Source organism: Saimiri boliviensis, chromosome 10 (genome assembly GCF_048565385.1).
Source record: "Saimiri boliviensis isolate mSaiBol1 chromosome 10, mSaiBol1.pri, whole genome shotgun sequence".
Taxonomy (NCBI): domain Eukaryota; kingdom Metazoa; phylum Chordata; class Mammalia; order Primates; family Cebidae; genus Saimiri; species Saimiri boliviensis.
The window spans coordinates 18129517-18155505 of NC_133458.1; the positions used below are offsets into that span (position 1 = coordinate 18129517).

The 25989-nt window shown below is 49.7% G+C and overlaps 1 protein-coding gene across 3 annotated transcripts; it reads left to right on the top strand.

The window, feature by feature from the left end:
- The first annotated feature begins 939 nt into the window (after nt 1-939).
- On the top strand, nt 940-25263 carry KLRG2 (killer cell lectin like receptor G2). Of its 3 annotated transcripts, XM_039472871.2 has the most exons (6): nt 940-1784; nt 3672-3911; nt 5202-5303; nt 5674-5819; nt 22262-22365; nt 22757-22954. In XM_039472871.2, the coding sequence occupies exons 1-6, from the start codon at nt 1007-1009 to the stop codon at nt 22875-22877; spliced, it is 1491 nt and encodes a 496-aa protein (XP_039328805.2). In that variant the 5' UTR covers nt 940-1006; the 3' UTR covers nt 22878-22954. The 3 variants fall into 3 exon arrangements, with proteins under 3 accessions (XP_039328805.2, XP_039328807.2, XP_039328806.2); XM_039472873.2 differs by lacking the exon at nt 3672-3911 and having other exon boundaries at nt 22757-25263; XM_039472872.2 differs by lacking the exon at nt 5674-5819 and having other exon boundaries at nt 22757-23012.
- Nucleotides 25264-25989: the final 726 nt, after the last annotated feature.

The window sequence follows — 25989 nt, forward strand, 5'->3', positions numbered from 1 at the left end:
CAGCCACTTACAGAGTCTCCCTTCCCTCCCCTCCTGTCCTCTCATGAAATCCATAGGGAACTATCCCAATGGATAAAGGAGGACTTCTGTGCTAGAAACTATCCCTTGTTTAACTGAAATTCAAATTTAACTGAGTGGCCTGCATTTTATCTGCCAACCCCATCCTGGGGGCACTTAAAAATACCAGAAGCCTTATCCCCTTATAATAATGTGTGTTCTGTGGATCCCAGCCAGGTATCTTGTCCCCACACCCACACTCCTACGAATCTGTATTTTTAACACGGTCTTCATATCACTGGCTCCGACGGGGAACCCGACCACACCAGGCTACCAGGCTCTCCTCCTCCTGAAAATACACATTTTCATGCCTATTCATTCCTCACTCTTTAATACATTAGGCTAGTAAGAGTCAGGCCTCCGGAGTCACTGTTCCTGGCACTTTTGCCGTGGGAGAGTCCTCCCAGGTGTGACGGAGCGTTCTTTCGAAACCCTGCAGGATTGTTACGACAACCAACTGGGCTAATTTTCCACAGGCCGCCCCAATTCCTTTGGGTTCTGATTTTTCTGAGGTCCCAGGATCCAGACAGGCTTAGACAATCGGTCCCCGCCCAAACTGTAACTCTCAAAACGAACATCCAGGCATAGGGCTGGAGGGGAAAATGGGTGGGGTCAGAGACAAAGAGGAGGGAAGGGTCAGGCGGGGCTCCGGGTTCTCTCCCACGAGCCTCCGCTCGCAGTTCTGCTTTTCTCCCCCGAGAGCTGCCGCCCACCCTGCAACCCTCGCCTGGCCCCGCCGCCCTTCCCAGCGGAGGCGGGGCCGGTGTCCCGAAGGCGGAGCGGCAGCAGAACGGCAACCTCAGCCAATCACAGCGGGACCCTTCGGGGAGGGGCGTGGCCTGACAACTTGGGCAACGCGGCTGGACCAATCCAGAAGCCGGAGAGTGAAGCCCCTCTGCCCCTGGGCCCAGGTGCGCTCCTCAGCGTCTCCGGGTGCTGGGCGCGCGGGATGGAGCGGGCCAAGGCGGCTGCACCCGAGAGCCAAGCCGGGGCCAAAGTCCCAATGGAGCCCGTGGGAAACCTGCTCCCCAGGCTGGAGCAGCCGCAGGTCCCCGCGGAGACGCGACAACCTGAAGGTCCCGAAAGCAGCCCGACTCCAGCCGGGGCAGGAGAGGAGGCAGCGGGCGCGGGCCGGGAGCCCTCGAGCGAGAAGCAGCTGCCCTCGCCTCGCCCCGGGCCCCTGCGCGTGCCGCCACTCAGCCTGGGCTACGGCGCCTTCGGTGGCCTGGGGTCCGCCTGCCCCGAGCCGCGGTCCCCGGGCCCCCTCTCGGCCGAGACGCCCCGGAATAGCGAGGCGCCCGGGGCTGAGCCTGCGTCCGGAGCCTGGGCGCCCATAGAGCTGCAGGTGGACGTGCTCGTGAAGCCTGTGGGCGCGGCCGGCGGCAGCAGCACGCCCTCGCCCCGGCCCTCCACGCGCTTCCTCACGGTGCCGGTGCCCGAGTCGCCCGCCTTCTCCCGCAGCGCGGCCCCCGCGCACCAGCTCCTGCAGCGCGCACCGTCCCCGGGAGGCACGTGGGGCCGCGGTTCGCGGCTGGCCGCCGCCCGGACGGAGAGCGGCCGCGACGCCGAAGGCCCGGCCAGTCCCGCCGAGGGAAGCGCCGACTCCCCGAGCTCCCGCACGTGCTGCCGCTGCAAGGAGCTGGGACTGGAGAAGGAGGGTGCGGCGCTGCTGCCCTGCGCGGAGTTGCACCGCGACAAGAAGCTGCCCCGGGCCGTAACTCACTTGGGTGAGTGCTCACCTGCGCCAGCAGCCGGCGCCTCCAGGTCGGGTGGATGTGGCGGAAGCCCCCACACCCGCCCAGCCCTGGACCACTGGACATCGGACCCACTGAGGGACCCAAGTTGGCTGTCCCAATGCCCCTACCCATCTGGGCTCTTGGGCTTACAATCAATAGCATTCCTGTCTATGTAACCGTAATTCACGTTGTTTGCGGTGAAAGAATAAAGCAACTCCCCAGACAAACCCTTGGGCCCAGAGCAGGAATTACTGGGCTTTCTCTCCAGGGAGTTGCCCTACTAGGACCTCTGACAACTCTCAGCTCTGGATCTCTCAGATCTAGTGCCAAATTCCTGCAAAGAAGGAATCTGGTCATGGGAAAGCCACTTTTTTTTTTTTTTTTTAAGTTAAACGAAGATTCGCTCTTACCTAGGCTTGAGTGCAATAGCGCGATCTCGGCTTACTGCAACCTTCGCCACCCGGTTTCAAGAGATTCTCCTGCCTCAACCTCCCAAGTAGCTGGGACTGCAGGCTTGCGCCACCACGTCTGGCTAATTTTTTGTATTTTTAATAAAGATGGGGTTTCACCACGTTGGCCAGCTGGTCTCAAAACTCCTGACCTCAAGTGATCCACCTGCCTCGGCCACCCAAAGTGCTGGGATTACAGGCATGAGCCACCGTGTGCAGCTGAGATTTTCTTTTTTTATTGTTAGATTTTTCTTCTTCTTCTTTCATTCTACCATATCTGGTCTCGAACTCCTAGACTCAAGCGATTCTCCCAGCCCGACTTATCTAAGAGAGACTAGCTTCATCTGTATTTTCAGGTTTTTACAAGGAGAGTGTAATTGCGTTACTTGAGTAATTAAGAATTCTTTTTTTGGCCAGGCACAGTGGCTCACGGCTCCCGCCTGTAATCTCAGCACTTTGGGAAGCCCAGGTGGGTGGATCACGAGGTCAGGAGATCAAGACCATTCTGGCCAATATGGTGAAACCCTGTCTCTACTAAAACTACAAAAATTAGCTGGGCGTGGTGGCAGCACCTGTAATCCCAGCTACTCGGAAGACTGAGGCAGGCAAATCATCACTTGAACTTGGGAGGTGGAGGTTGCAGTGAACCAAGATCCCATAACTGCACTTCAGCCTGGGCAATGGTGGGAGACTCCATCTCAAAAAATAAAAAATAAAAAAAAAAGAATTCCTTTTTTGGCCAGGTGCAATGGCTCATGCCTATAATCCCAACACTTTGGGAGGCCTGGAAGAGAGAATTTCCTGAGTCCAGGAGTTCAAGATTAGCCTGGGCAACATGGTGAAATCCTGTCTGGAAAAAAAATTAATAAAACAGAATTGCTCTTTTGAAAAGCAAAGTGGGGTGGGGACTTTCCTTTGGTAGTTTGAGAGGACAGGTAGCTCTTTGGAGATCCATTTCTAAACTCAGCAGCTTGGAATTAAGGTGAGTCCTCCTTGGAATTAAGTGTGTGAGGTGTTTGTAACCAACTGTATTTCTTTACTGCTTTGTTGTATAAAAGGTAGAGCTAAATTTAGTGTTCAGCCACCATAATTATATTGACTTAGGTGATGGGTAGGTTTATTAGCCTTTTCTTCTCCAAGTGTTGGCCGATGTGATGATTTCATGCTTACACCCCTCACATTGATGACGTGGTCATTGCTGGCTGTCGTCCCTGAGATGTGGGAGAATTCTAGGGCCTCTTGCTGCAGGGTTTCTGGGAGAAGAGAGTTGTCTTTTTGCTATAGTTGATTTTACACGTCACTGTCATGCCGCCAAGGTCAAATTCAGGAGTGCTCAGTTACTTCAGGTGGGTGTGAATTTCTAGGTTGAATGTTTGTAGCTGGCCATGGCTGTAATTAAGCATTTGAAATCATTCTTTTCCTCTCCAAGTTCTCGTCTCGGGCCTCCCTGGTTACTCCCTGTGTTGCGCCTCTGAGCCTCTGTGCCGTTCTCCCTCCTGGAGGGCTCTCCCGTCTCTGCTCCTTGTTGTCTTTCGGCGGCCGCGTTCCAGCCATCTGGTCCACTTGGTTTTGAAGCATCAGGAACACTACTGCCGACAACCCCCAGCCATGTGGTGCTCTAAGCCAGGCCCGCCGACCTCCAAGACAGCCCTCACTCCTCTCTGGTTTGGTAGTTTTATCCCATGGTCCCTTTGTCTACCTGTTAGCTCCTTGAGTATAGGGTCTTACCCTATTTTCTGTATGTCATGTCATTAAGTGCTTCATAAATGGTTATTGGCCAATTATTTGTTCCCTTTCTTATATAGAATCTGTTTGTTTTGAGACAGGATCTTACTCTGTCCCCCAGGCTGGAATACAGTGGCACAACTGTGGCTCACTGCAGCCTTGACCTCCAATGCCCCAGTGATCCTCCCACCTCAGCCTCCCAAGTTGCTGGGACTACAGGTTCGTGCCACCATGCCTGGCTACATTTTTACTTTTTGTAAAGACAGAGTCTCTGCCAAGCTCAGTGGCTCATGCCTATAATCTCAGCACTTTGGGAGGCCGAGGTGGGTGGATCACCTGAGGTCAGGAGTTCAAGACCAGCCTGACCAACATGGAGAAACCCTGTCTCTACTGAAAACACAAAATTAGCCAGGCATGGTGGAGCATGCCTATAATTCCAGCTACTCAGGAGGCTGAGGCAGAAGAATTGCTTGAACCCGGGAGGCAGAGGTTGCAGTAAGCCAATATCGCACCATTGCACTCCAGCCTAGGCAACAAGAGCAAAACTCCATCTCAAAAATAAACAAACGACAAAACAAATAAAGACAGGGTCTCACCATGTTGCCTGGGCTGGTCTCAAACTCCTAGACTCAAGCAGTTCTCCTACTCTGGCTTCTCAAAGTTTTGGGATTATAGGAGTGAGCCCCCACACCTGGCCTGGAATCTTAAGCCCTCTAAGTATTTAAGAATATCTGGTGGCCGAGTGCGGTAGCTCACGCCTGTAATCCCAGCACTTTTGGAGGCCAGCGTGGGTGGATCACAAGGTCAGAAGGTCAAAACCATCCTGGCCAATATGGTGAAACACTGTCTCTACTAAAAAATATGTAAAAATTAGCCGAGCATAGTGGCATGCACCTGTAATCTCTGCGACTCGGGAGGCTGAGGCAGGAGAATTGCTTGAACCTGGGAAGCAGAGGTTACAGTGAGCCGAGATTGTACTCTGTACTCCAGCCTAGGCAACAGAGCAAGACTCCATCAAAAAAAGAAAGAAGAGAAAAGAAAAGAAAATCTGGCTTCTTTCTCTTGAATATAAAGTTGGAACCTAAATGTTGTGGTTTACGTTGGCATCCCAGGCTGAAGCGGCAGGTGCTGGTGCGAGGTGGGGGTTATGCTGGTGTGCTGTGTCTGTGGTTCTGAGTTGGGTTGGTTGGGATAGTCTCCGCTAACTCAAATGTCCTGTTTGCCCCCGTCCTAGGGCTGTCCATGTACATGAAGTCCCTGCGCCGGGCCCTGGCGGTCATGGCTGTGCTCCTGGCAGTCTCCGGGGTTGTCATTGTGGTCTTGGCCTCAAGAGCAGGTATGGTGCCCTCTGCAGTCCCCGTCCCCTCTCCCTGCTGTTTCACTACTGGGACTGGGTTTCCAGCCATTACAACACCTTGGAATTAGAAAGAGACACTGAGAGATGCAATGTGAAGACTTGGGGCTTGCTGAGCAAAGGAAAACTGGCGCCTTCCTCCCACTGGACACAGCTTGTGCCCTAATAAGCAATCAGACGCCAGGCACCGCCCCGAGGGACTTTGTGCACTGCACAGACTGTACAGCCTCCCTGGAGCCCTGCCCACCCTGAGGTGTGCCGGTTCCATGCCCCTTTAGTTGAGGCAGCAGCCAGGCTTTGTTTATTTAATGCAGTTTACCCTGCGGCTCACCAGCGGTCTCTGTGCTTGCAGGAGCCAGATGCCAGCCATGCCCCCCAGGCTGGGTGTTGTCTGAGGAGCACTGTTACTACCTCTCTGCGGAAGCGCAGGCCTGGGAAGCCAGCCAGGCTTTCTGCTCAGCCTACCACGCTACCCTCCCCCTGCTGAGCCATACCCAGGTGAGAAAGGGGTGGCCAGTCTAGGGGGATATAGATCCTTCTAGACCACAGAATCCTAGCACTGGAAAGAAGCTTAAAGAGACCAACCCTTATCAAAAAAGTCACCAAGGTGCAGAGGAGTAGCATAACCATAACTTCATGCAGCCTCTAACTCCTGGGCTCAGGCAATCCTCCTGCCTCAGGCTCCTGGGTAGCTACAGGCACGTGCCACCATGCCCAGCTTAAAACAAATTTTTTTTTTTAAGAGATAGGGTTGGCTGGGTGCGGTGGCTGGTGCCTGTAATCCCAGCACTTTGGGAGGTGGAAGCGGGCAGATCACCTAAGGTCAGGAGTTTGAGACCAGCCTGACCAAAATGGAGAAACCCCGTCTCTACTAAAAATACAAAATTAGCTGAGCGTGGTGGCTCATGCCTGTAATCCCAGCTACTCAGGAAGCTGAGGCAGGAGAATGGCTTGAACCCAGAAGCTGGAGGTTTCAGTGAACTGAGATAATGTCGTTGCACTCCAGCCTGGGGAACAAGAGCAAAACTCCATCCCCCCCCCAAAAAAAAAAAAAGAGAGAGAGAGAGAGAGACAGAGTCTCACTATGTTGGCCAGACTGGTCTCAGACCTCTGGCCTCAAGTGATCCTCCTTTCTTAGCCTCCCAAAGTGCTGGGATTATAGGCATGAGCCACTGCGCACAGCCAAGCACTTACTTTTTAATTGTTGGTCTCTGGATCATCTTTTGATGGGCTGGGTTTGACTGGACAACTCAGCTTCATAATGCAGATTGCTGGGGCTTGGTTTGAGGCTGCAAGTTGGGTTTGTGTTTGCCCCATAAACCTCCTCCTTCTACCTGAGAGAAGCTCATAAGAAAGCTGACGGAAGTCTGAGAAGCAAGCTAAACTGTGCAAGCATCACTTAAAGCCGCCACTCCTGCCACACATGCCAACGCTTCAGTGGCCAATAACATGGCCAAGCCCACTATCAAAGGGCCGGTATAGAATATGACATCCCCACAGGAGAGGGAAAGGAGTGGATGTTTGCTGAATAGTAATCCAGTCAATGGGTTTGAGAGCATCTACAAAAAGGAACCAATAGACAGGATCCAGCCCTTGGCATAACTGTTTTCCCTTTTTTTTTTGAGACTGGTCCTCACTCTCTCACCCAGGCTGAGTACAGTAGTACAGTCATGGCTCACTGCAGCCTCAAACTCCCGGGCTCAAGCAGTCCTCCCACCTCAGCCTCCTGAGTAGCAAGGACGACAGGCATGTGCCATCATGACTGGCTAATTTATTCTTTGTAGAGACCGAAGTCTTGCTATGTTGCACAGGCCGGTCTCAAACTCCTGGACTCAAGTGATTCTCCCACCTTGGACTCTCAAAGTGCTGGGATTATGGGTGTAAGCTCCTGTGCCTGGCTTTTTTTTTTTTTTTTCTATTAAAAAAAATTGTGTTAAAGTATACATAACATAAAATTTACCATCCTAGCATTTTGTTGTTGTTGGGTTTCTTTGTTGTTTGTGTTTTTGAGATAGTCTCTCTCTGTCGCCCAGGCTGGAGTGCAGTGGTGTGATGTTGGCTCGCTGCAACCTCTGCCTCACTGGTTCAAGCGATTCTCCTGCCTCAGCCTCCTGAGTAGCTGGGATTACAGGCACGTGCCACCATGCCTGGCTGATTTTTTGTATTTTTAGTAGAGATCAGGTTTCACCATGTTGACCAGGATGGTCTTTATCTCTTGACCTTGTGATCTGCCCGCCTCGGCCTCCCAAAGTGCTGGGATTACAGGCGTGAGCCACTGCACCTGGCCCATGCTAGTCATTTTAAGTGTACAGCTCATTGGTGTTAAATACATTCATAATGTCGAGCACCCATCACCACCATTCATCTCCTGAACTCTTTTCATCTTGTACAGCTGAAACTCTAACCCCTCTAAACACGAATTGCTTATCTCCCCCGCCCCCAGTCCCTGGCAGCCACCATGCCACATTCTCTCTCTCTGGTTTGGATTACTCTAAGTAACTCATACAAGTGGAATCACACAGTATTTGTCTTGTTGTGACTGGCTTCCTTCACTTAGCATCATGTCCTCAAGGCTCACCCATATTATAGCCTGTATCAGAATTCCCTTCCTTTTTATGGCTGAATAATATTCCCTTGCCTGTATGTACCACATTTTGCTTATTTGTTTATTGGTCAGTGGACAGACCCTTGGGTCACTTCTGTGTTTGGGCTGTTGTGAATAAGGCAGCTATGAATTTGGGTAGACAAATAATCTCTTTGAGACCCTGTTTTCAGTTCTTAGAGTATAACCCAGAAGTGAGAATCTCTGGACCATATGGTAATCCTGTGTTTAATTTTTTGAGGAGCTGGCATCTGCCTTCCACAGGAGCTGCAAAATTTTACATTCCCAGCAATGCTTGGCTTAATTTTACCTGGGGGCAGGTGCCAGGAATTTATATTAGCTGTTCTGGTATGTATGAAAAGGCAGCATTCCGTCTGTCAGTGCTTTAATGAATGTGTATTAAGCACTTACTCTGTGTTTGGCACCGGGGGGTTCAACAATGAGCCAGAATAGCACAGCCCCCACCCTGACAAAGCTGAGAGAGCAGTGAGGGCTGGGCACAGTGGCTCACTCCTGTAATCCCAGCACTTTGTGCGGCGGAGGAGGGCAGATCACAAGGTCAAGAGATTGAGACCATCCTGACCAACATGGTGAAACCCCATCTCTACCAAAAATACAAAAATTAACTGGGCATAGTGACACATGCCTGTAATCCCAGCTACTCAGGAGGCTGAGGCAGGAGAATTGCTTGAACCTGGTCAGCTGCAGTGAGCTGAGATTGCGCCATTGCACTCCAGCCTGGGTGACAGAGCGAGACTCCGTCTCAAAAAAAAAAAAAAAAAAAAAAGGAGTGGATGAGGCAGACATCAATCAGGAAATCACAGAAATAGATGTTTAATGACCACACTGATCTGTGCTGTGAAGGGATGGTGCACAGTGCTACAAGAATATATGACAGGAGCGTGTGACCTGAAGGTCAAGGTGAACGAGGCCACATGCGCCTTTCAAAAAACATTCAGGAAAAGATAGTGAGGCTGGGCGCAGTGGATCACACCTGCAATCCCAGCACTTTGGGAGGCTGAGGAGGCAGGCAGATCACCTGGAGTCGGGAGTTCAAAACCAGCCTGGCCAACCTGGTGAAAATTTGTCTCTACTAAAAATACAAAAATTAGCCAGACGTGGTGGCAGGTCCTTGTAGTCCCAGCCACTTGGGAGGCTGAGATGTGGGAGTCACTTGAACCCGGAAGGCAGAGGTTGCAGTAGACCAAGATCGCACCACCGTGCTCCAGCCTGGGCAGCAGAGTGAGACTCCATCTCAAAAAATAAATAAATAAATAAAAAGGAATAGTGAGACTGGGCCAGACAGCCTCCTGGAATCCTCTCTGCTCCATCTGGACGGGCTGCTTGCGAGGCCTGCTGCACAGATGTTCCGGAATTTCTGCTCGCCTGTGTCCTCAGCATGCTCTTTGCCTCTCTCCTAGGTGGGATTCCCTGTTTCCTAGATCTCATATCTTTTCATTGGTTTATATCTTTTTCTTGGTAGGACACATCCTCTGTAAACTTCCTAGAAAAAAGCAAATACATGAGATGTCAACTTTTTATTTTTGGAGCAAGGTTTCATTCTGTCACCCAGGCTGGAGCGCAGTGGCATGATCACCATTCCCTGCAGCCTCCACCTCCTGGGCTCAAGTGATCCTCTCACCTCAGCCTCCCAAGGAGACATAGAGTTTTGCCATGTTGCCCAGGCTGGTCTCGAACTCCTGGGCTCAGGCGATCTACCTGCCTCAGCCTCCCGAAGTGCTGGGATTACAGACATGAGCCACCACGCCTGGCCTCAATTTCTTGAGACCTTTTGTGCTTAAAGTACTTTTATTCTAATCTCTCACTTGATTCGTAGCTTGGCTGGTATGTAGGAAAAACACTCAAATTGTCTCTCCTCTGCTTTCACACAATAACAGCCATCAACCCAGAAAGCTTCTGTGACCAAATGTGTATTTTTTTCTCGTATGCACCAAGCAGTGGGCACCAGCTGGGTGTTCTGTAATTTAATTCAATTCTGATGCTGTCTTCCTGGAGATAGCTTCAGATCCCACCATTTGGGGCCTCAGTCTCTAAGGCTGCCTGGCTTCAGATATCAGTCACAAGTCCAGGCCTCTGGAACTTCTGATTGGGTGGCTTCAAGTTGGGGCTCATACCTTCCCTCTTTGGGTTTGATTAATTTGCTAGAGCAGCTCACAAAACTTAGGGAAACACATTTACTTGTTAATTACAAAGGGTATTTTAAAGGATGCAAACACACAGCCAGATGAGATGCAGAGGGTGAGATCTGGAAGAGTCCCAAGTGCAGGAGCTTCTGTCGTTAGTGTTGGAGCGTGCCACCCTCCCAGTGTTCTTTCTTTTTTTTTTTTTTTTTGAAATGGAGTTTCACTCTTGTTGCTTAGGCTGGAGTGCAATGGTGCTATCTCAGCTCACTGCAACCTCCGCCTCCTGGGTTCAAGCAATTCTCCTTCAGCTTCCTGCGTAGCTGGGATTACAGGCATGTGCCACCATGCCTGGCTAATATTTTGTATTTTTGGTAGAAATGGGGTTTCTCTATGTTGGTCACGCTGGTCTCAAACTCCCAACCTCAGGTGATCCAACCGCCTCGGCCTCCCAAGGTGCTGGGATTACAGGCGTGAGCCACCGCACCCAGCACCTCAGTCATTTTCTTAGTGAGTGTGGAGCTGTCATCATTCTGGGGGGAGAATGGGGTGGTTTTACCTCTAAGTGTGTAGCAACTAAATATTCTTCCCTTATTATTTTTTAAATTTTTATTTATTTTTTGAGACAGAGTCTCTGGAGTGCAGTGGAGCAATCTCGGCTCACTGCAACCTCCACCTCACAGGTGCAGGTGATTCTCCTGCCTTAGCCTCCCGAGTAGCTGGGATTAGGGGGTTGCACCACCACACCCAACTAATTTTTGTATTTTTGTATTTCACCATGTTGGCCAGGCTGGTCTTGAACTCGTGGCCTCAAGCGATCCACCTGCCTCGGCCTCCCAAAGTGCTGGGATTACAGGTGCAAGCCACCGCATCCCATTCCCTTTTTAGTATAAACAGCTTCACCCTTAGCTGAACCTGGTATCCTAGATAATAAAAGCCTCTGTGGTTCATCTTTCCAAATAGTTCTGCCAGTTACCTCGCTGCATAGGAAAGAAGAATGGATCTTTGGGCTGGGGGCAGAGGGTCCTTTACAGACTTTCATCCAGTCCTTTTTCCCGGTCCTTTTTCCTGTACATCATTGGCTTTCAGAAGGACCTGTTGTCTCTCATACGTAAGCTTTGGGGACTTCTCAATACAAATTGGGGTATTTCTTGGCTGAAAACCACGGAGCTCTCTCAGGTCTGTGATGCCGTTAACAGTTGTCCAGCTTCCAAAATGTTGATGTTTCTCATCTGCACTTGTCTTTTCCCTTTTTTTTGAGATGGAGTCTCTCTCTGTTGCTCATTGCAACCTCCGCCTTCTGGGTTCAAACAATTCTCCTGCTTCGGCCTCCCAAGTAGCTGGAATTACAGGCTACTTTTTGTATTTTTAGTAGAGATGGGGTTTCACCATGTTGGCCACGCTAGGCTCAAACTCCTGACCTCGTGATCTGCCCACCTTAGCCTCCTGACAGTCCCGCTCTGTCACCCAGGCTGGAGTGCAATGATGCAATCTCGGCTCACTGCAACCTCTGCTTCCCAGGTTCAAGTGATCCTCCTGCCTCAGCTTCCTGAGTAGCTGGGGCTACAGGCACATGCCACCATGCCCAGCTAATTTTTTGTGTTTTTAGTAGAGATGGGATTTCACTGTGTTAGTCAGGATGGTCTTGATCTCATGATCCACCCGCCTTGGCCGCCCATAGTGCTGGGACTACAGGTGTGAGCCACTGCACCTGGCTTTTCTTTTTTTTTAAATAGGCACAGACAGCATCTTAGTATATTTCCTAGGCTGGTCTTGAACTCCTGGGCTCAAATGGTCTTCCTGCCTGGCCTCTCAAAGTGTTGGGATTACCAGCACCCAGCCTCTCTTCCCATTCTTTTTGTTCTTTTTCCTTCTATTTTTTTTTTATCATTTTTAAAAGTTTTATTCTTATTTAAGAGTTTTAAATATGAATGAGTTTAAATCACTGAATGCTTTTTATGCATCCAGTGGGATGATAATACATTTTCTGTTCTCCTTTTAATCTCTTGTGGTGGTTTGTTTGTTTTATTCTTGGCTTGCTGTGATCAAGTCTACTTAGTCATGATTTGTTCTCCCACCAAATATTTCTGGACTTGACTGGTTAATATTTCACTTAAGATGTTTGCACGCATGACATTTTGTTGGACTATCCTTACCTGAAATCAAAGTTATTCTGTCCTGCACAGTGGAGAGGGGAGGGAGTTCCTAGCTTTTTTTTTTTCCTCTGGGAGAGTTCCTTGAAGTACCTGTCAGGCATTACAGAAGAATTAGGGATCCAGGCTCTGCCGAGGGATTAGGGGTCAGGAAGTGCCGCATGTCAGGTGGGAGCTCCGAAACAGCCTGTGGCCTGGTAGCCCCACCCTCTGTATTGGGCTTCCCAGCCCTTTACCACACCCGCTCTGGCTGTCATATCCACACCTCTTGGAGACTCACCTCTCTGTTCGAGCCACCTCACTTGGGGACAGACAATGAGAGTGAGAGTAGAGGAACAGAGCCCTGAAGAACTGGCTACTGGGTGTGTCCTGCCAGCCACCTGCAGTGCCTGGAGGAGCCACGAGGAGCCCTCCTGGGGACGCTTGTGAGAGACTGGGCAGGAAGTGAATTGTTGTGGTTTGTTTTTTTTTTTTTTTTTTTTTTTTTGAGAAGCAGTCTCGCTCTGTTGCCAGGCTGGAGTGCAGTGGCTTGATCTCGGCTCACTACAACCTCTACCTCCTGGTTTCAAGTGATTCTCCTGCCTCAGCCTTCCAAGTAGCTGGGATTACAGGCACTCGCCACTACGCTCGGCTCTTTTTTTGTTTTTTTTGTTTTTGTTTTTGTTTTTGTTTGAGACAGAGTTTCTCTCTCGTTACCCAGGCTGGAGTGCAATGGCGCGATCTCGGCTCACCGCAACCTCCGCCTCCCGGGTGCAGGCAATTCTCCTGCCTCAGCCTCCTGAGTAGCTGGGATTACAGGCACGTGCCACCATGCCCAGCTAATTTTTTTGTATTTTTAGTAGAGAGGGGGTTTCACCATGTTGACCAGGATGGTCTCGATCTCTTGACCTCGTGATCCACCCGCCTCAGCCTCCCAAAGTGCTGGGATTACAGGCTTGAGCCACCGCGCCTGGCTGCTTGAGCCACCGCGCCCGGCCGGCTCTTTTTTTTTTTTTTTTTTTCCGAGAAGGACTCTCCCTCAGCCAGCCAGGCTGAAGTGCAGTGGCTCGATCTCAGCTCACTGCAACCACCATCTCCCTGGTTCAAGCGATTCTCCCATCCTCCCTAGTAGCTGGGATTACAGGCACCTGCCACCACGCCCAGCTAATTTTTGTATTTTTAGTAGATACGGAGTTTCACCATGTTGGCCAGGCTGGTCTGGAACTCCTGACTTCAGGTGATCTACCCACCTCAGCCTCCCAAAGTGCTGGGATTGCAGGCGTGAGCCACCCGGCCTAGTCTCCCATTTATTAAAGAAGTAAAATCTTTTTTTAAATCTTATTGTATTCGCCAGGCGTAGTGGCTCCCACCTGTAATCCCAGCACTTTGGGAGGCCGAGGCAGGTGTATCACCTGAGGTCAGGAGTTTGAGACCAGCCTGGCCAACATGGTGAAATCTCGTCTTTACTAAAAAACACTAAAATTAGCTGGGCATGGTGGCAGGTCCCTGTAATCCCAGCTACTCGGGAGGCTGAGACAGAGTGAAACCTTCTCACAGTCCTGAGGGCTGGAAGTCTAAGATCAAGGTGTCGACAGGTTTCGGGTTTCCAGAGGCCTTGCCTCGGCTTTGAGGTAGTGGGCCTTCTCCCTGTGTCCTCACGTGGCAATCCTGTGTCCTCCCATCTCTAGTGTCACCCGGTATGTCTAAATTTACTCTTCTTATAACAACCCAAGTCACACTGGATTAGGGGCCACCCAAATAGCCTTACATGCCCTTAATCACTTCTATAAAGGTGTGACTCCAAATACAGTCATATTCCAAGGTACTAGGGGTTAGGGCACCCATGTATGAACTTTAGGGTGACAGAATTCATCCTGTAGCACTTAGGGAATCTCAACACTTAAAGACAGACACACATGACATTTTGATTTGGATCAAATTGTTTTTATAAGTTCAAAAGAGAACACTATCATAAAGTCCCCATAGCCCTGTGATGTGGAGATGATGCTTCTTTTTTCTCTCTTAATGATAAGGAATCTTGTGGCAAAGAAAAGCTGAGTAACTTGCCCTTGATCAGAGTGTCAGAAAAGATATTTGCACTGAGTGCCCTGGCTAAGAAGCTCCACCCCCACACTACTGCTGTGGTTTCAATGCTCCCCTACATTTCTTCATTTCTTCTTTGCTTTCTTTCTTTCTTTTTTTTTTTTTTTTTTTTTTTTTTTTTTGAGACGGAGTTTCGCTCTTGTTACCCAGGCTGGAGTGCAATGGCGCGATCTTGGCTCATCGCAACCTCCGCCTCCTGGGCTCAGGCAATTCTCCTGCCTCAGCCTCCAGAGTAGCTGGGATTACAGGCACGCGCCACCATGCCCAGCTAATTTTTTGTATTTTTAGTAGAGACGGGGTTTCACTATGTTGACCCGGATGGTCTCGATCTCTTGACCTCGTGATCCACCCGCCTCGGCCTCCCAAAGTGCTGGGATTACAGGCTTGAGCCACCGCGCCCGACCTCTTCTTTCTTTCTTTCTTTTTTTTTTTTTTTTTTTTCCCTGCGATGGAGTCTTGCTCTGTCGCCCAGGCTGGAGTGCAGTGGTGTGATCTTGGCTCACTGCAATATCTGCCTCCTGGGTTCAAGTGATTCTCCTGCCTCAGATTTCCAAGTAGCTGGGATTACAGGTCTCACCACCACATCTGGCTAGTTTTTGTATTTATAGTAATGATGGGTTTTTACTGTGTTGGCCAGGCTGGTCTCAAACTCCAGACCTCAGTTGATCCACCTGCCTTGGCCTCTCAAAGTGCTGGGATTACAGGTGGGAGCCACCTCACCCAGCCTCTTTCTATTTTTTAAATTGAGAGTCTCACTGTGTCTCTCAGGCTGTAGTGCAGTGGCGTAGTCTCAGCTCACTGCAACCTCAGCCTCCCAAGTAGCTGGAAGGCAGCTGCCACCACATGCAGCTAATTTTTATATTTTTAGTAGAGGTGGCTTTCACCATGTTAACCAGGCCAGTCTCAAACTCCTGACATCAAGTGATCTGCCTGCCTCAGCCTCCCCATGTAGTAGGATTACAAATTTGAGCCACTGTGCCCAGCCCTCTTGTTTTTTAGACAGGGTCTCACTCTGTTGCCCAGGCTGGAGTGCAGTGCAATGATCATGGCTTGCTCCAGCCTTGACCTCCCAGGCTCAAACAATCCTCTCATCTCAGCCTCCTGAGTAGCTGAAACCATGCCTGGCTAATTTTTTTATTTTTATTTTTAGTAGACATAGGGTCTTACTCTGTTGCCCAGGCTGGTCTCAAACTCCTAGCCTCAAGCAGTCTTCCCACCTCAGCCTCCCAAAGGGCTGGGATTACAGGCATGAGCCACTGCACCTGACCCAGCCTCCAAAACTGTAAGAAGTAATTTATTTTCCTTACCAATGACCCTTTCTGTGGTCATCTGTGACAGTAACAGAAAACACACTAAATTAACCAAGACAACTACATTGGGGCCACCACTAACGCTGGGCCAGGTCCCCTCATGACTTTCACAGCAGGCTCAGGAAAGGCTTGCTGGTATCGTCCCATTTTCCCCATGTAAACACCTGTTGGAGATGATGTTTTACAGTGAGCATAGATTATTCTGTAACCAGGAAAAACATTTATTGTCTTAAGTGTTCCACCAATAATATATGCTGTGATTGGGGGAATATGCCAAAGCAACGGTGACCCGGGAGGGCAAAAGGAGCTCCATAGAGAACGGTTTGTGCCCAGCGCCTGGGCTGGGCCCTGACGTGTTGCCGATGAGATGGGAACGGGCTGTGCAACGAAAGCACCCCAGACTCATAGGCTGGGCGCGGTGGCTTACACCTGTAATCCCAGCACTTTGGAAGGCTAAGGTGGGCGGATCACGAGGTCAGAAGTTTGAGACCAGCCTGGCCAACATGGCAAAACCCAGTCTCTACTAAAAATACAAAAATTAGCTCAACGTGGCATGGTGGTGTGTGCCTGTAATCCCAGCTACTCGGGAGGCTGAGGCAGGAGAATCATTTGAACCTGAGAGGTGGCAGTTGCAGTGAGTTGAGACTATGCTGTTGCACCCCAGCCTGGACGATCTCAAAAAAAACAAAAGAAAACACCCCAGGCTCCTACACCAAATGGCCCAGCCTGGAATCTGCACATCGAAGGCCTATAGGAATGTAGGTGGCTCCAAAGGTGGTCTCTAGATAGTGCCTGGAGTTGGGGCCAGAACCCAAGCAGGGCAGGGATTAGATTTTTGCAGGGACATAGTTCATCCCATAACTTACTTACAGAATGCCAGCACTTAAGAGTGAAGAACATGGCCTTTTGTCCTGAGACAGACCTATCGAGCACAGCAAATGCCAACAGGAAGCCAGCAAAGCAGGCGTCATATCAAACAGGTTCGCCTCAAATGACCTTAGACCTCCCTGCTGCCAATGGAGGGAGGTGGGCTTAACTATCCAAACTGGAAACAGAACCTGAGATCAAGAATTTAAAAATATATACAGCATCTCATTTGAAACGTAAATTAAATTTGCAGAAAACATCACAGTCTGGATAACCCCTTCCCTGCAAAAAGACCAAAGCTAAGATTCAAGATCCAGGCAATTAAAATCTGGAATATAATAGGTGTGGAACTCCAGAACCTTCCTATGTTCTGGTCAAGGACCAGAAGTTCCTGGCACAGGGAGGGAAGCACGGGACCCACACATACAAGCTGCACTCACAGACCCCAGGAAGGTGCCAGGGCCAGGGCACCCAGAGGTACAGGAAAGACGAGGCATCTTCCCCAGGAGCCTGTTGTGCTCTGGAGTAGTGAAAAGGAGGAAGTTGTGCTCACTATTGGTTTAATAACACCTGTGTTTTGCAGAGTGCAGAGGGAGAAAGCTGCCTTAACAGCACATGCTGAACGTCAGCCCGATCCTGATTTCAAAAAGATTAAACTATGAATAAATATACATCCTAGGATTAAAAAAAGTAATTTGAGGCTGGTTGCAGTGGCTCATGCCTGTAATCCTAGTACTTTGGGAGGCCAAGTGGGGCAGATCACCTGAGGTTTCAAGACCAGCCTGGCCAACGTGGAGAAATCCCGTCCCTACTGAAAATATAAAATTAGTTGGGCATGGTGTGCATGCCTGTAATCCCAGCTACTCGGAGGCAGGAGAATGGCTTGAACCAGGGAGGCAGAGGTTACAGTGAGCCGAGATTGCGCCATTACACTCCAGCCTGGGCAAGAAGAGTGAAACACTGTCTCAAAAAAAAACAAAAAAAGTAATTTGAAACATTTTAATATTAAAACAGACATGTATGCAGCTAGTAGAATGGTGGTTGCTGGGGCAGTGAGGGGTGAGTAGTTGTTTAATGAGGATAGCTTCAGTTTCAGGAGACGAAAAATTCAGGAGATGGTTGGTGATGATGGTTTCATAACAATATGGATATACTTAATGCTCTTGAACTGTACACTTATGGTTAAAATGGTAAATTTTATGTCATAATTTTTTTTTTTTTTTGAGACAGGTTCTTGCTCTGTCACCCGGGCTGGGGCTCAGTGGTGCCGATTGTGGCTCACTGCAGCCTTGACCTCCTGAGCTCAAGCCATCCTTCGGCCTCAGCCTCCTGAGTACTCATGTAGCTGGGACTACAGGAGTGTGCCACACCCGGCTAATATTCATAATTTTTGTAGAGACAGGTTCTCACTATGTTACTCAGGCTGGTCTCAAACTCCTGAGCTTGAGTGATTTGCCCTCCTCAGCCTCCCAAAATGCTAAGACTACAGCTCTGAGCTACCATACCTGGCCATTAATCTTTTTATTTATTTATTTATTTATTTTGACGCGGCCAGGAGGAGGGCCATAAATGTTTTATCACAATTTTAAAAAAAGAAATGTATGAAGGCATAGCAAATAATTTTCTATAATTTTAAGATGTAAAATGTGAGATTTCAGTCCATTCTGCTCAGGATCACATTCCTTCTCTTATTAGTGGAAGAGCTGGAGAATCCGCAACTTAAGGAGGGCTCAGGATCTTTTGCACAGAGCAGTCCTTTGAGCCACAAATTACTTAGAAGTTCCTGGAGTTTATTTGTAACTTTGAACAATGCCTTCCCCACACCATCATTTTTGCTAACAATGAGACTGGGAGTCTCAACTGCAAGGAAAAGAACGGAATGGAGTGGCTGGGGCTAGGCGGGGCTGGGGAGGCCCAGAGGGAAAGGGAGAACGAGTCAGAAGGCCAGGGGTTGTGACAGAAGGGCGGGATCCTCTTGAGGTTGCTGGAAGCATCAAAGCTCATGTGTGTTTGGCATGGGGCACAAGCTTTGCCCCATCACACATCAAAGGGGAGAGGACTTGGGATGAGTGTGTCTAGGTGACCCTGGCTTTATATGTTATTATCTCAAGCCTCATCACAAGCATCCTCATTTTACAGAGGACCACGCTGTGGCTCTGAAAGGTTGGGTAACTTGTCACGTGGCTCACAAGTCAGGGAGCCAGAATTTGCATACGGGGTAGCCCGGCCCCATCTCAGCTCTGGGAGAGGCACTGAGCCCTGGTGTGCCTTCCCAAACAGGCGACTGCTCCCAGGAGGATGGTGTTGGGCCACTCTGCCCTCTGAGTCACACCTCAGCGCAGCCTGGGTTCCTCCCATCCTCTCCAGGGCTCCTCGCCAAGCCCCACCCTGGGCCCCAGTGTGCTTTCTCTATTCAGCACACCCACCACTCTCCATTTTCCTATGCAGTCTGGTCTTTAGGATTCAACAAGGGTAAGATTGGCAACCTTCAGCCTGGAAGTTGTCCCTGGCTTCTCTCTGGGCTGTTAACTGGTGGGTGCTAGCCTTGAGGAGCAGAAGATGGGTTTGACACACAGTGGCCTGATGGCCTGGGCTCACTGTGGCTCTTGCTGATTTTTGGCAGTGAGTGTGGAGAGGCAGTTTCACTGAGCTGACTTACTGTGCACAGGGTTATCATAGTGTGATATTGAGTAAGATAAGCTCGGCTGGGCATGGTGGCGCACACCTGTAATCCCAGCACTTTGGGAGGCTGAGGCGGGCAGATCACGAAGTCAGGAGTTCAAGACCAGTCAGGCCAACATGGTGAAACCCTGTCTCTAATAAAGGTACAAAAATAAGCCAGGCATGCACCTATAATCCCACCTTCAGAGGCTGAGGTGGGAGCATCACTTGAGCCCAGGGGTTCAAGGCCAGCCTGGGCAACGTAGTGAGACCATGTCTCCTAAATAAAAAAGACAGGCTGTGCACGGTAGCTCATGCCTTTATTCCTAGTACTTTGCAAGGACAAGGTGGGTAGATCACCTGATGTTGGGAGTTCGAGACCAGCCTGACCAACATGGAGAAACCCCATCTTTACTAAAAATACAAAATTAGCCAGGTGTGGTGGTACATGCCTGTCATCCCAGTTACTTGGGAGGCCGAGGCAGGAGAATCACTTGAACCCGGAGGCAGAGGTTGCAGTGAGCCAAGATCACACAATTGCACTCCAGCTTGGGCAACAAGAGCCAAACTCCATCTCAAAAATAAATAAATATACAAATAAGAGAGGCCAGGCACGGTGGCTCACACCTGTAATCCCAATACTCTGTGAGGCCAAGGCCGGCAGATCACCTGAGGTCAGGAGTTCAAGACCAGCCTGGCCAACATTGTGAAATACCGTCTCTACTCAAATACAAAAATTAGCCAGGCACAATGGTGAGTGCCTGTAATCCCAGTTACTCAGGAGGCTGAGATGGGAGAATTGCTTGAACCCGGAAGATGGTGGTTGCAGTGAGCTGAGATTGTGCCAGCCTGGGTGGCTGAGCAAGATTCTGTCTCAAAAAAATGAAATAAAAAATAAAGAGGCAGCTCTATTCTATGAAGGTTATGGAAGCCAAGGGGAGGAAGGAGTACCTAGTTCACCTTGGAGAGGGTCAGCCCAGTGTCTGTAAGAAAAGCAACCTTTAGCTAACATCTGAGGGATGGAGGAGGTGGCACCAACAGGACAATCATCGCTCCAGGGCTTGCTTTCTAATTCCAGGGCTTGTCTTTGTTGACTTAAACCATTTTCTTGGGGAAGAAGAACTGAGCATATGTGAAATTCATTTAAACTCCACTCCCAACCTGCATCAATGTGAATATGTGCTTCTTGACATTGTCGTGAGTGATACGTACTCGCTAGTGTAGTCTTCTTTTTCCATTTGGCATGACTTCGTATTTACATTTTCCTGCATACTGACATTATTCTATATACTTGTCATTTTTAATGGCACTATAATTTTCCATCATGTTGACATCCTGTAATTTACCTAGTTATTTCTCGATTGCCGAGCGTCTGGGGAGTTTCCATTTTTTCTTCACAAATAGCACCATGTTATCTTAAGATAAGTTCCTTTTTTTCCCTTTATATTCTTGGATTTATTTCTCAGCTAAATCACCCATTGAGCAGGAGGAGGAGCGGTGGTGCTGCTCTACATCGAGCCAAATGCCATTGCAGAGAGACTGAGTTGATGACACGGGCTGCGCCGGCATCGCTGCCCCCTCTACCACGCCCCCACCCTGGGACTTGCAATATTTAAACTTTTTTTTTCCAAGTTAAAAAATCTTGGCCAGGTGCAGTGGCTTATGCCATTAATTCCAGCACTTTGGGAGGCTAAGGTGGACAGATGACTTGAGGCCAGGAGCTTGAGACCAGCCTGGGCCAACATGGCAAAACCTGTCTCTACTAAAAATACAAAAATTACCCAGGTGTGGTGGCACACGCCTGTAATCCCAGCTTCTCAGGAGGCTGAGGCAGGAGAATCACTTGAACCTGGGAGGCAGAGGCTGCAGTGAGCTGGGATCGTGCCACTGCACTCCAGCCTTGGTGGCAGAGTGAGACTCCATCTCAAAAAAAAAAAAAAAAATCTCAGCCAGGCACAGTGGCTCACGCCTGTAATCCCAGCACTTTGGGATGCCAAGGCAGGCTGATCACCTGAAGTTGGGAGTTTGAGACCAGCCTGATCAACAAGGAGAAACCCCATCTCTACTAAAAATACAAAATTAGCTGGGCGTGGTGGCGCATGCCTGTAATCCCAGGTATTTGGGAGGCTGAGGCAGGAGAATCAATTGAACCCGAGAGGTTGAGGTTGCAGTGAGCTGAGATTGCACCATTGCACTCCAGCCTGGGCAACAAGAATGAAACTCTGTCTCAAAAAAAAAAAAAAGAAAAAAAAATCTTAAGTATACATTTTAAAGCATTGTCTTTTTTGCTTTAATTCATTGTTAAAAATAACGTCTTTTTTGTTTTAATTCATTGTTAAAAATAATGTGACATTGAGGGCGAATATTTAAAAGAAGAAAGATCTCTAATAGCTCTCCATTACTTTGAATTTTGTTGTTCCTGCATGTCTGCATGCATTATTATTCTTTTGAGACGAAGTTTTCCCTCTCATCGCCCAGGCTAGAGTGCATGGCGCAATCTCAGCTCACTGCAACCTTCACCTCCCAGGTTTAAGGGATTCTCCTGCCTCAGCTTCCCAAGTAGCTGGGATTACAGGTGCTGCCTGGCTAAATATATACATACATATAGATAGATAGATAGATAGATAGATAGATAGATAGATAGATAGATAGATAGAAAAATACATAGATATGTCTATATATATGTAGAGAGACAGATAGATATATAGATAGATATATATAGATATTTTATAAGAGACAAGGTTTCACCTTGTTGGACAGGATGGTCTCAAACTGCTGACCTCAGGTAATCTGCCAGCCTCGGCCTCCCAAAGTGCTGGGATTACAGGCATGAGCCACTGTACCCAGTCACCTCCCTCGCTTTCCGAGCTTCCTTGTTTCTTTGCCCACTCAACACCCATTGAGCATTGCTTAGTGGTGTTTGGCGTTCACATGTTCTGGCCCCCAGCCCTGAGCACAGCGCCTGGCACCCAGCAGGCATGCAGTCCAGCTTTTGAAGTTGTTTTGTTCTGCAAGCGCTGGCTTGAGTGGATCCTTCTGGATTGGCCGTTGGGATCCCGTGGGAGCCCCCCAGGTGAGCCACACCAGGGTCCAGGGAAGTGACCAGCTTACTTTTCTCCTTCAGGACCTTCTGAGCAGATACCCAGTCTCCAAGCACTCCTGGGTGGGGGCCCGGCGAGGACCCCAGGGCTGGCACTGGATCGATGGGGCCCCCATGCCGCCCCAGCTGTAAGTGACCGCGGGCTTTCTCCTCCTCAGATCCTCTGTTTGTACCCATGCTCTGCCTCCTTGCTGCTCCCCCTGCCTGGAGTGCCACTCCAAAAACAACCCACACCCATGCCCGCGGCCTGGCGCCTGCTTAGTTCCTATCACTCCACTCCTTATTTGGGCTCCCAGCACGTTCACCCAAGCAGGGTTGCTACCCTGTTTTACAGATGCAGGGTGAGCTGCTCAGGGATGTTTTGGGGTTCATCCAGTGTCACATGGCTGACCAGTGCAGTGACTTGCTCACTGCGCAGGCTGGTGGAGGTGACAGGCACACGGGCTGGAGGGTCTGGCTGGGAAGTGAGGCTCTGGCACCCTGAACATCTCTCCTCTTTCCCCTCCCACCTTTCCCCAGACTCCCCGAGGATGGAGAGAACAATTCAGATATCAACTGCGGGGCCCTGGAGGAAGGCACGCTGGTGGCTGCAAACTGCAGCACTCCAAGACCCTGGGTCTGTGCCAAGGGGACCCAGTGATCTGGGCTCTGCCTGTCCTCAGCCTGCCAGGTGGATGCAGCACCCCTACCGGGGAGGCCAGTTGAGAGCTGGGCAGCCTCTGCCTGGAACCAGGCTCTGGGTCTCCCTGCTCTGCTCGAGCAGGCCCACATGAGCGAGCCTAGGAGCTGGACTTCAACCCAGGAAGATGCATCCGAAGGAAAGGAGACTTTCTATGGCTCAGGCCTGAGTGCCAATATTAGTCTCCACTTCTGTGGCTGATTGGTTTGATGACATCAGGATGGTTATTCAACATTTCTGAGTCCTGGTTTCATTCAAATGACAATTTCTCCCTAGAGGAAAAAGACAGGGTTGACAACCACAGCTGACTCCAAAAGGTTCTCATTCCGGCTCGTGGAAATGAGTCCCGTTGTTCAGTGGCAATGGGACCTGGCAGGGATAACATCATTGCTGTGAATTCTATTTCAGGCAGCCGGGTGTACGTCGGACACAGCCTACCCTCAGCCTCTGTGGAAAATAACCAAGCAAAAGGAGCAGTCAGCCCCTGGAGGAGGGGACAGCGAGGTTTCCTTCCCTGCCCTGAGAGTTGGCAAACGGTTGGCAGACAGAAAGGGTCTGGGTGGAGATCCCACATGTGGGCTGGCCTGCCCCTGGCAAGCTGATGCCCAAGGGTAAGACAAGGCAGAGAGGACAGGGCCACCTAGCAGGAGAAGCCAGGAAAGCACCCCAGCTTGGTAGGCAGAAGCTGAGGAGTCCGAGTGAGGAAGGACTCGGAGAAATGCCGGCAGGTTCCAGGCAGCTCTTCCACCACAGCTGCAGACACACCAGCCTGGAGGTGTCTCTGTGCTGGGGTGCGGTGAGGACCTTCAGCCTAGAGCAAGTGGCTGACAGGGTTGTATAGTCCCTTAAGTCCAGCTAGACCTCCAAGCACCAGGAGCCCGGCCTGCAGCTCAGATTCGTGCTGAGCAGGCACTCACCCAGCCCGTGCAAGCCAGCCTTCCCTCCAAAGTCAGATCACGCACCCAGATCCCTCCCAAACAAATCTTTATTGGTGCATTTGAACCAGTAACTTGTATGGGCCGTCTGGGAGAATGAGATAGAGAGACCTAGATGGGAGAAATTTCTCACACTCATGAGACGTAACAACAAAAAGGGAAACGGAACTGTCCTGGCTGGATATGAAATGCGTAGCTTGACTGAGGCAGGTACCAATCGAGATACAGCCTATGCGGGCAGGAAGCTGTGTGTGTGACCGCCCCCAGCCCTGCCATGTGTTCCCAGGGTCTGTGCCCAGAGAAATGACACATCTGTAGGTCATGAGTATACAGAACCTTATCTAGCCTTCTCAGTACCTTTCAGAGAAGGGAAGTGCGATACTCAAAGACACCCAGCTGTGGCTGATTGGTTTCATGACATTGGGATGGCGGTTTAGCATTTCTGAGCCTCGGTTTTATTAAAATGACAATTTCTCCCTAGAGGAAAAAGACAGGGTTAACAACCACAGCTGATTCCAATCTGGGTTCTCGTTCTGGCTCACAGAACATTTACACTGTGTCCCGCTCTAGCCCTTGCTCCCTGCTCTCCCAGTTCTAGTGCTCAGGGCAGCACTGGCAGAATAGAAATACTGAGTTAAAGACCACAACATCCGGCCGGGCGCGGTGGCTCAAGCCTGTAATCCCAGCACTTTGGGAGGCCGAGGCGGGTGGATCACGAGGTCAAGAGATCAAGACCATCCTGGTCAGCAAGGTGAAACCCCGTCTCTACTAAAAATACAAAAAGTTAGCTGGGCATGGTGGTGCGTGCCTGTAATCCCAGCTACTCAGGAGGCTGAGGCAGGAGAATTGCCTGAACCCAGGAGGCGGAGGTTGCGGTGAGCCGAGATCGCGCCATTGCACTCCAGCCTGGGTAACAAGAGCGAAACTCCGCCTCAAAAAAAAAAAAAAAAAAAAAGACCACAACATCCAAGACAATTAACTTTTAGAACTCTCCCATCCCAGTAGGTATAGCTAAAAAAGTAATCATAAAAATAAAACTGATTGTGTCTTAAATATTTCACAATTTTAAATAGATTTGTAAACCTATTGGACTTCTGAATTCATCAAGATAATTGGTTTTTGTTTGTTTGTTTGTTTGTTTTTGAGACAGAGTCCGGATCTTGTTGCCCAGGCTGGAGTGCAATGGTGCAATCTCCGTTCACCACAACCTCCGCCTCGCGGGTTCAAGCGATTTTCCTTCCTCAGCCTCCCAAGTAGGTAGGATTACAGGCATGCACAACCATGCCCGGCCAATTTTTGTATTTTTAGTGGAGATGGGGTTTCTCCATGTTGGTCAGGTTGGTCTCAAACTTTTCACTTCAGGTGATCCAACTGCCTCGGCCTCCCAAAGTGCTGGGGTTACAGGCGTAAGCCAGTGGCCTGGTGCATGAGCCAATGGCCAGTTGTAGTGACTCATGCCTGTAATCCCAGCACTTTGGGAGGCCGGAGCGAGCGGATCAGGAGATCAAGAGTTTGAGACCAGCCTGACCAACATGGTGAAACCCTGCCTCTACTAAAATACAAAAATTAGCCAGCGTGGTGGCGCATGCTTGTAGTCCCAGCTACTCAGGAGGCTAAGGCAGGAGGATCACTTGAACCTGGGAGGCAGAGGTTGCGGTGAGCCAAGATCGTGCCACTGTACTCCAGTCTGGGCAACAAAGTGAGACTCTGTCTCAAAAAAAAAAAAAAAAAAAATTTAATATACAGCTGTGTTCACAGAAAAGAAATCCCTAGAAAAAGAGAAAAAGAAAACAGAACCAGGCAGGGAAGCCCATGCACTGGTTTTCTGGCTCCCCCACAAGGTGAAGTATTAGTCCTGGATTACTTTGAGCCTTACGTGCATGAGGAGCTGTGGCTTTGGAACAGCACAAGGTGGGAGGCTGATCTGTTCAAATCCAGGACTTAAAGGGTTTGCTCTCAGTGGAAGGCTGGACTAGAGTCACCCTCCAACAGCAGGTGGCAAGGAAGCTCATCTGTCCCTCCTTGGATGAAAAAGATTGCCACTGATAAAAGCATAAAATCAACATAAAATTATGGAAAAAACAATTATGTTGAAATACTACTCTCAGTACACTTTAAAATCAACCTAACTGAAGTTT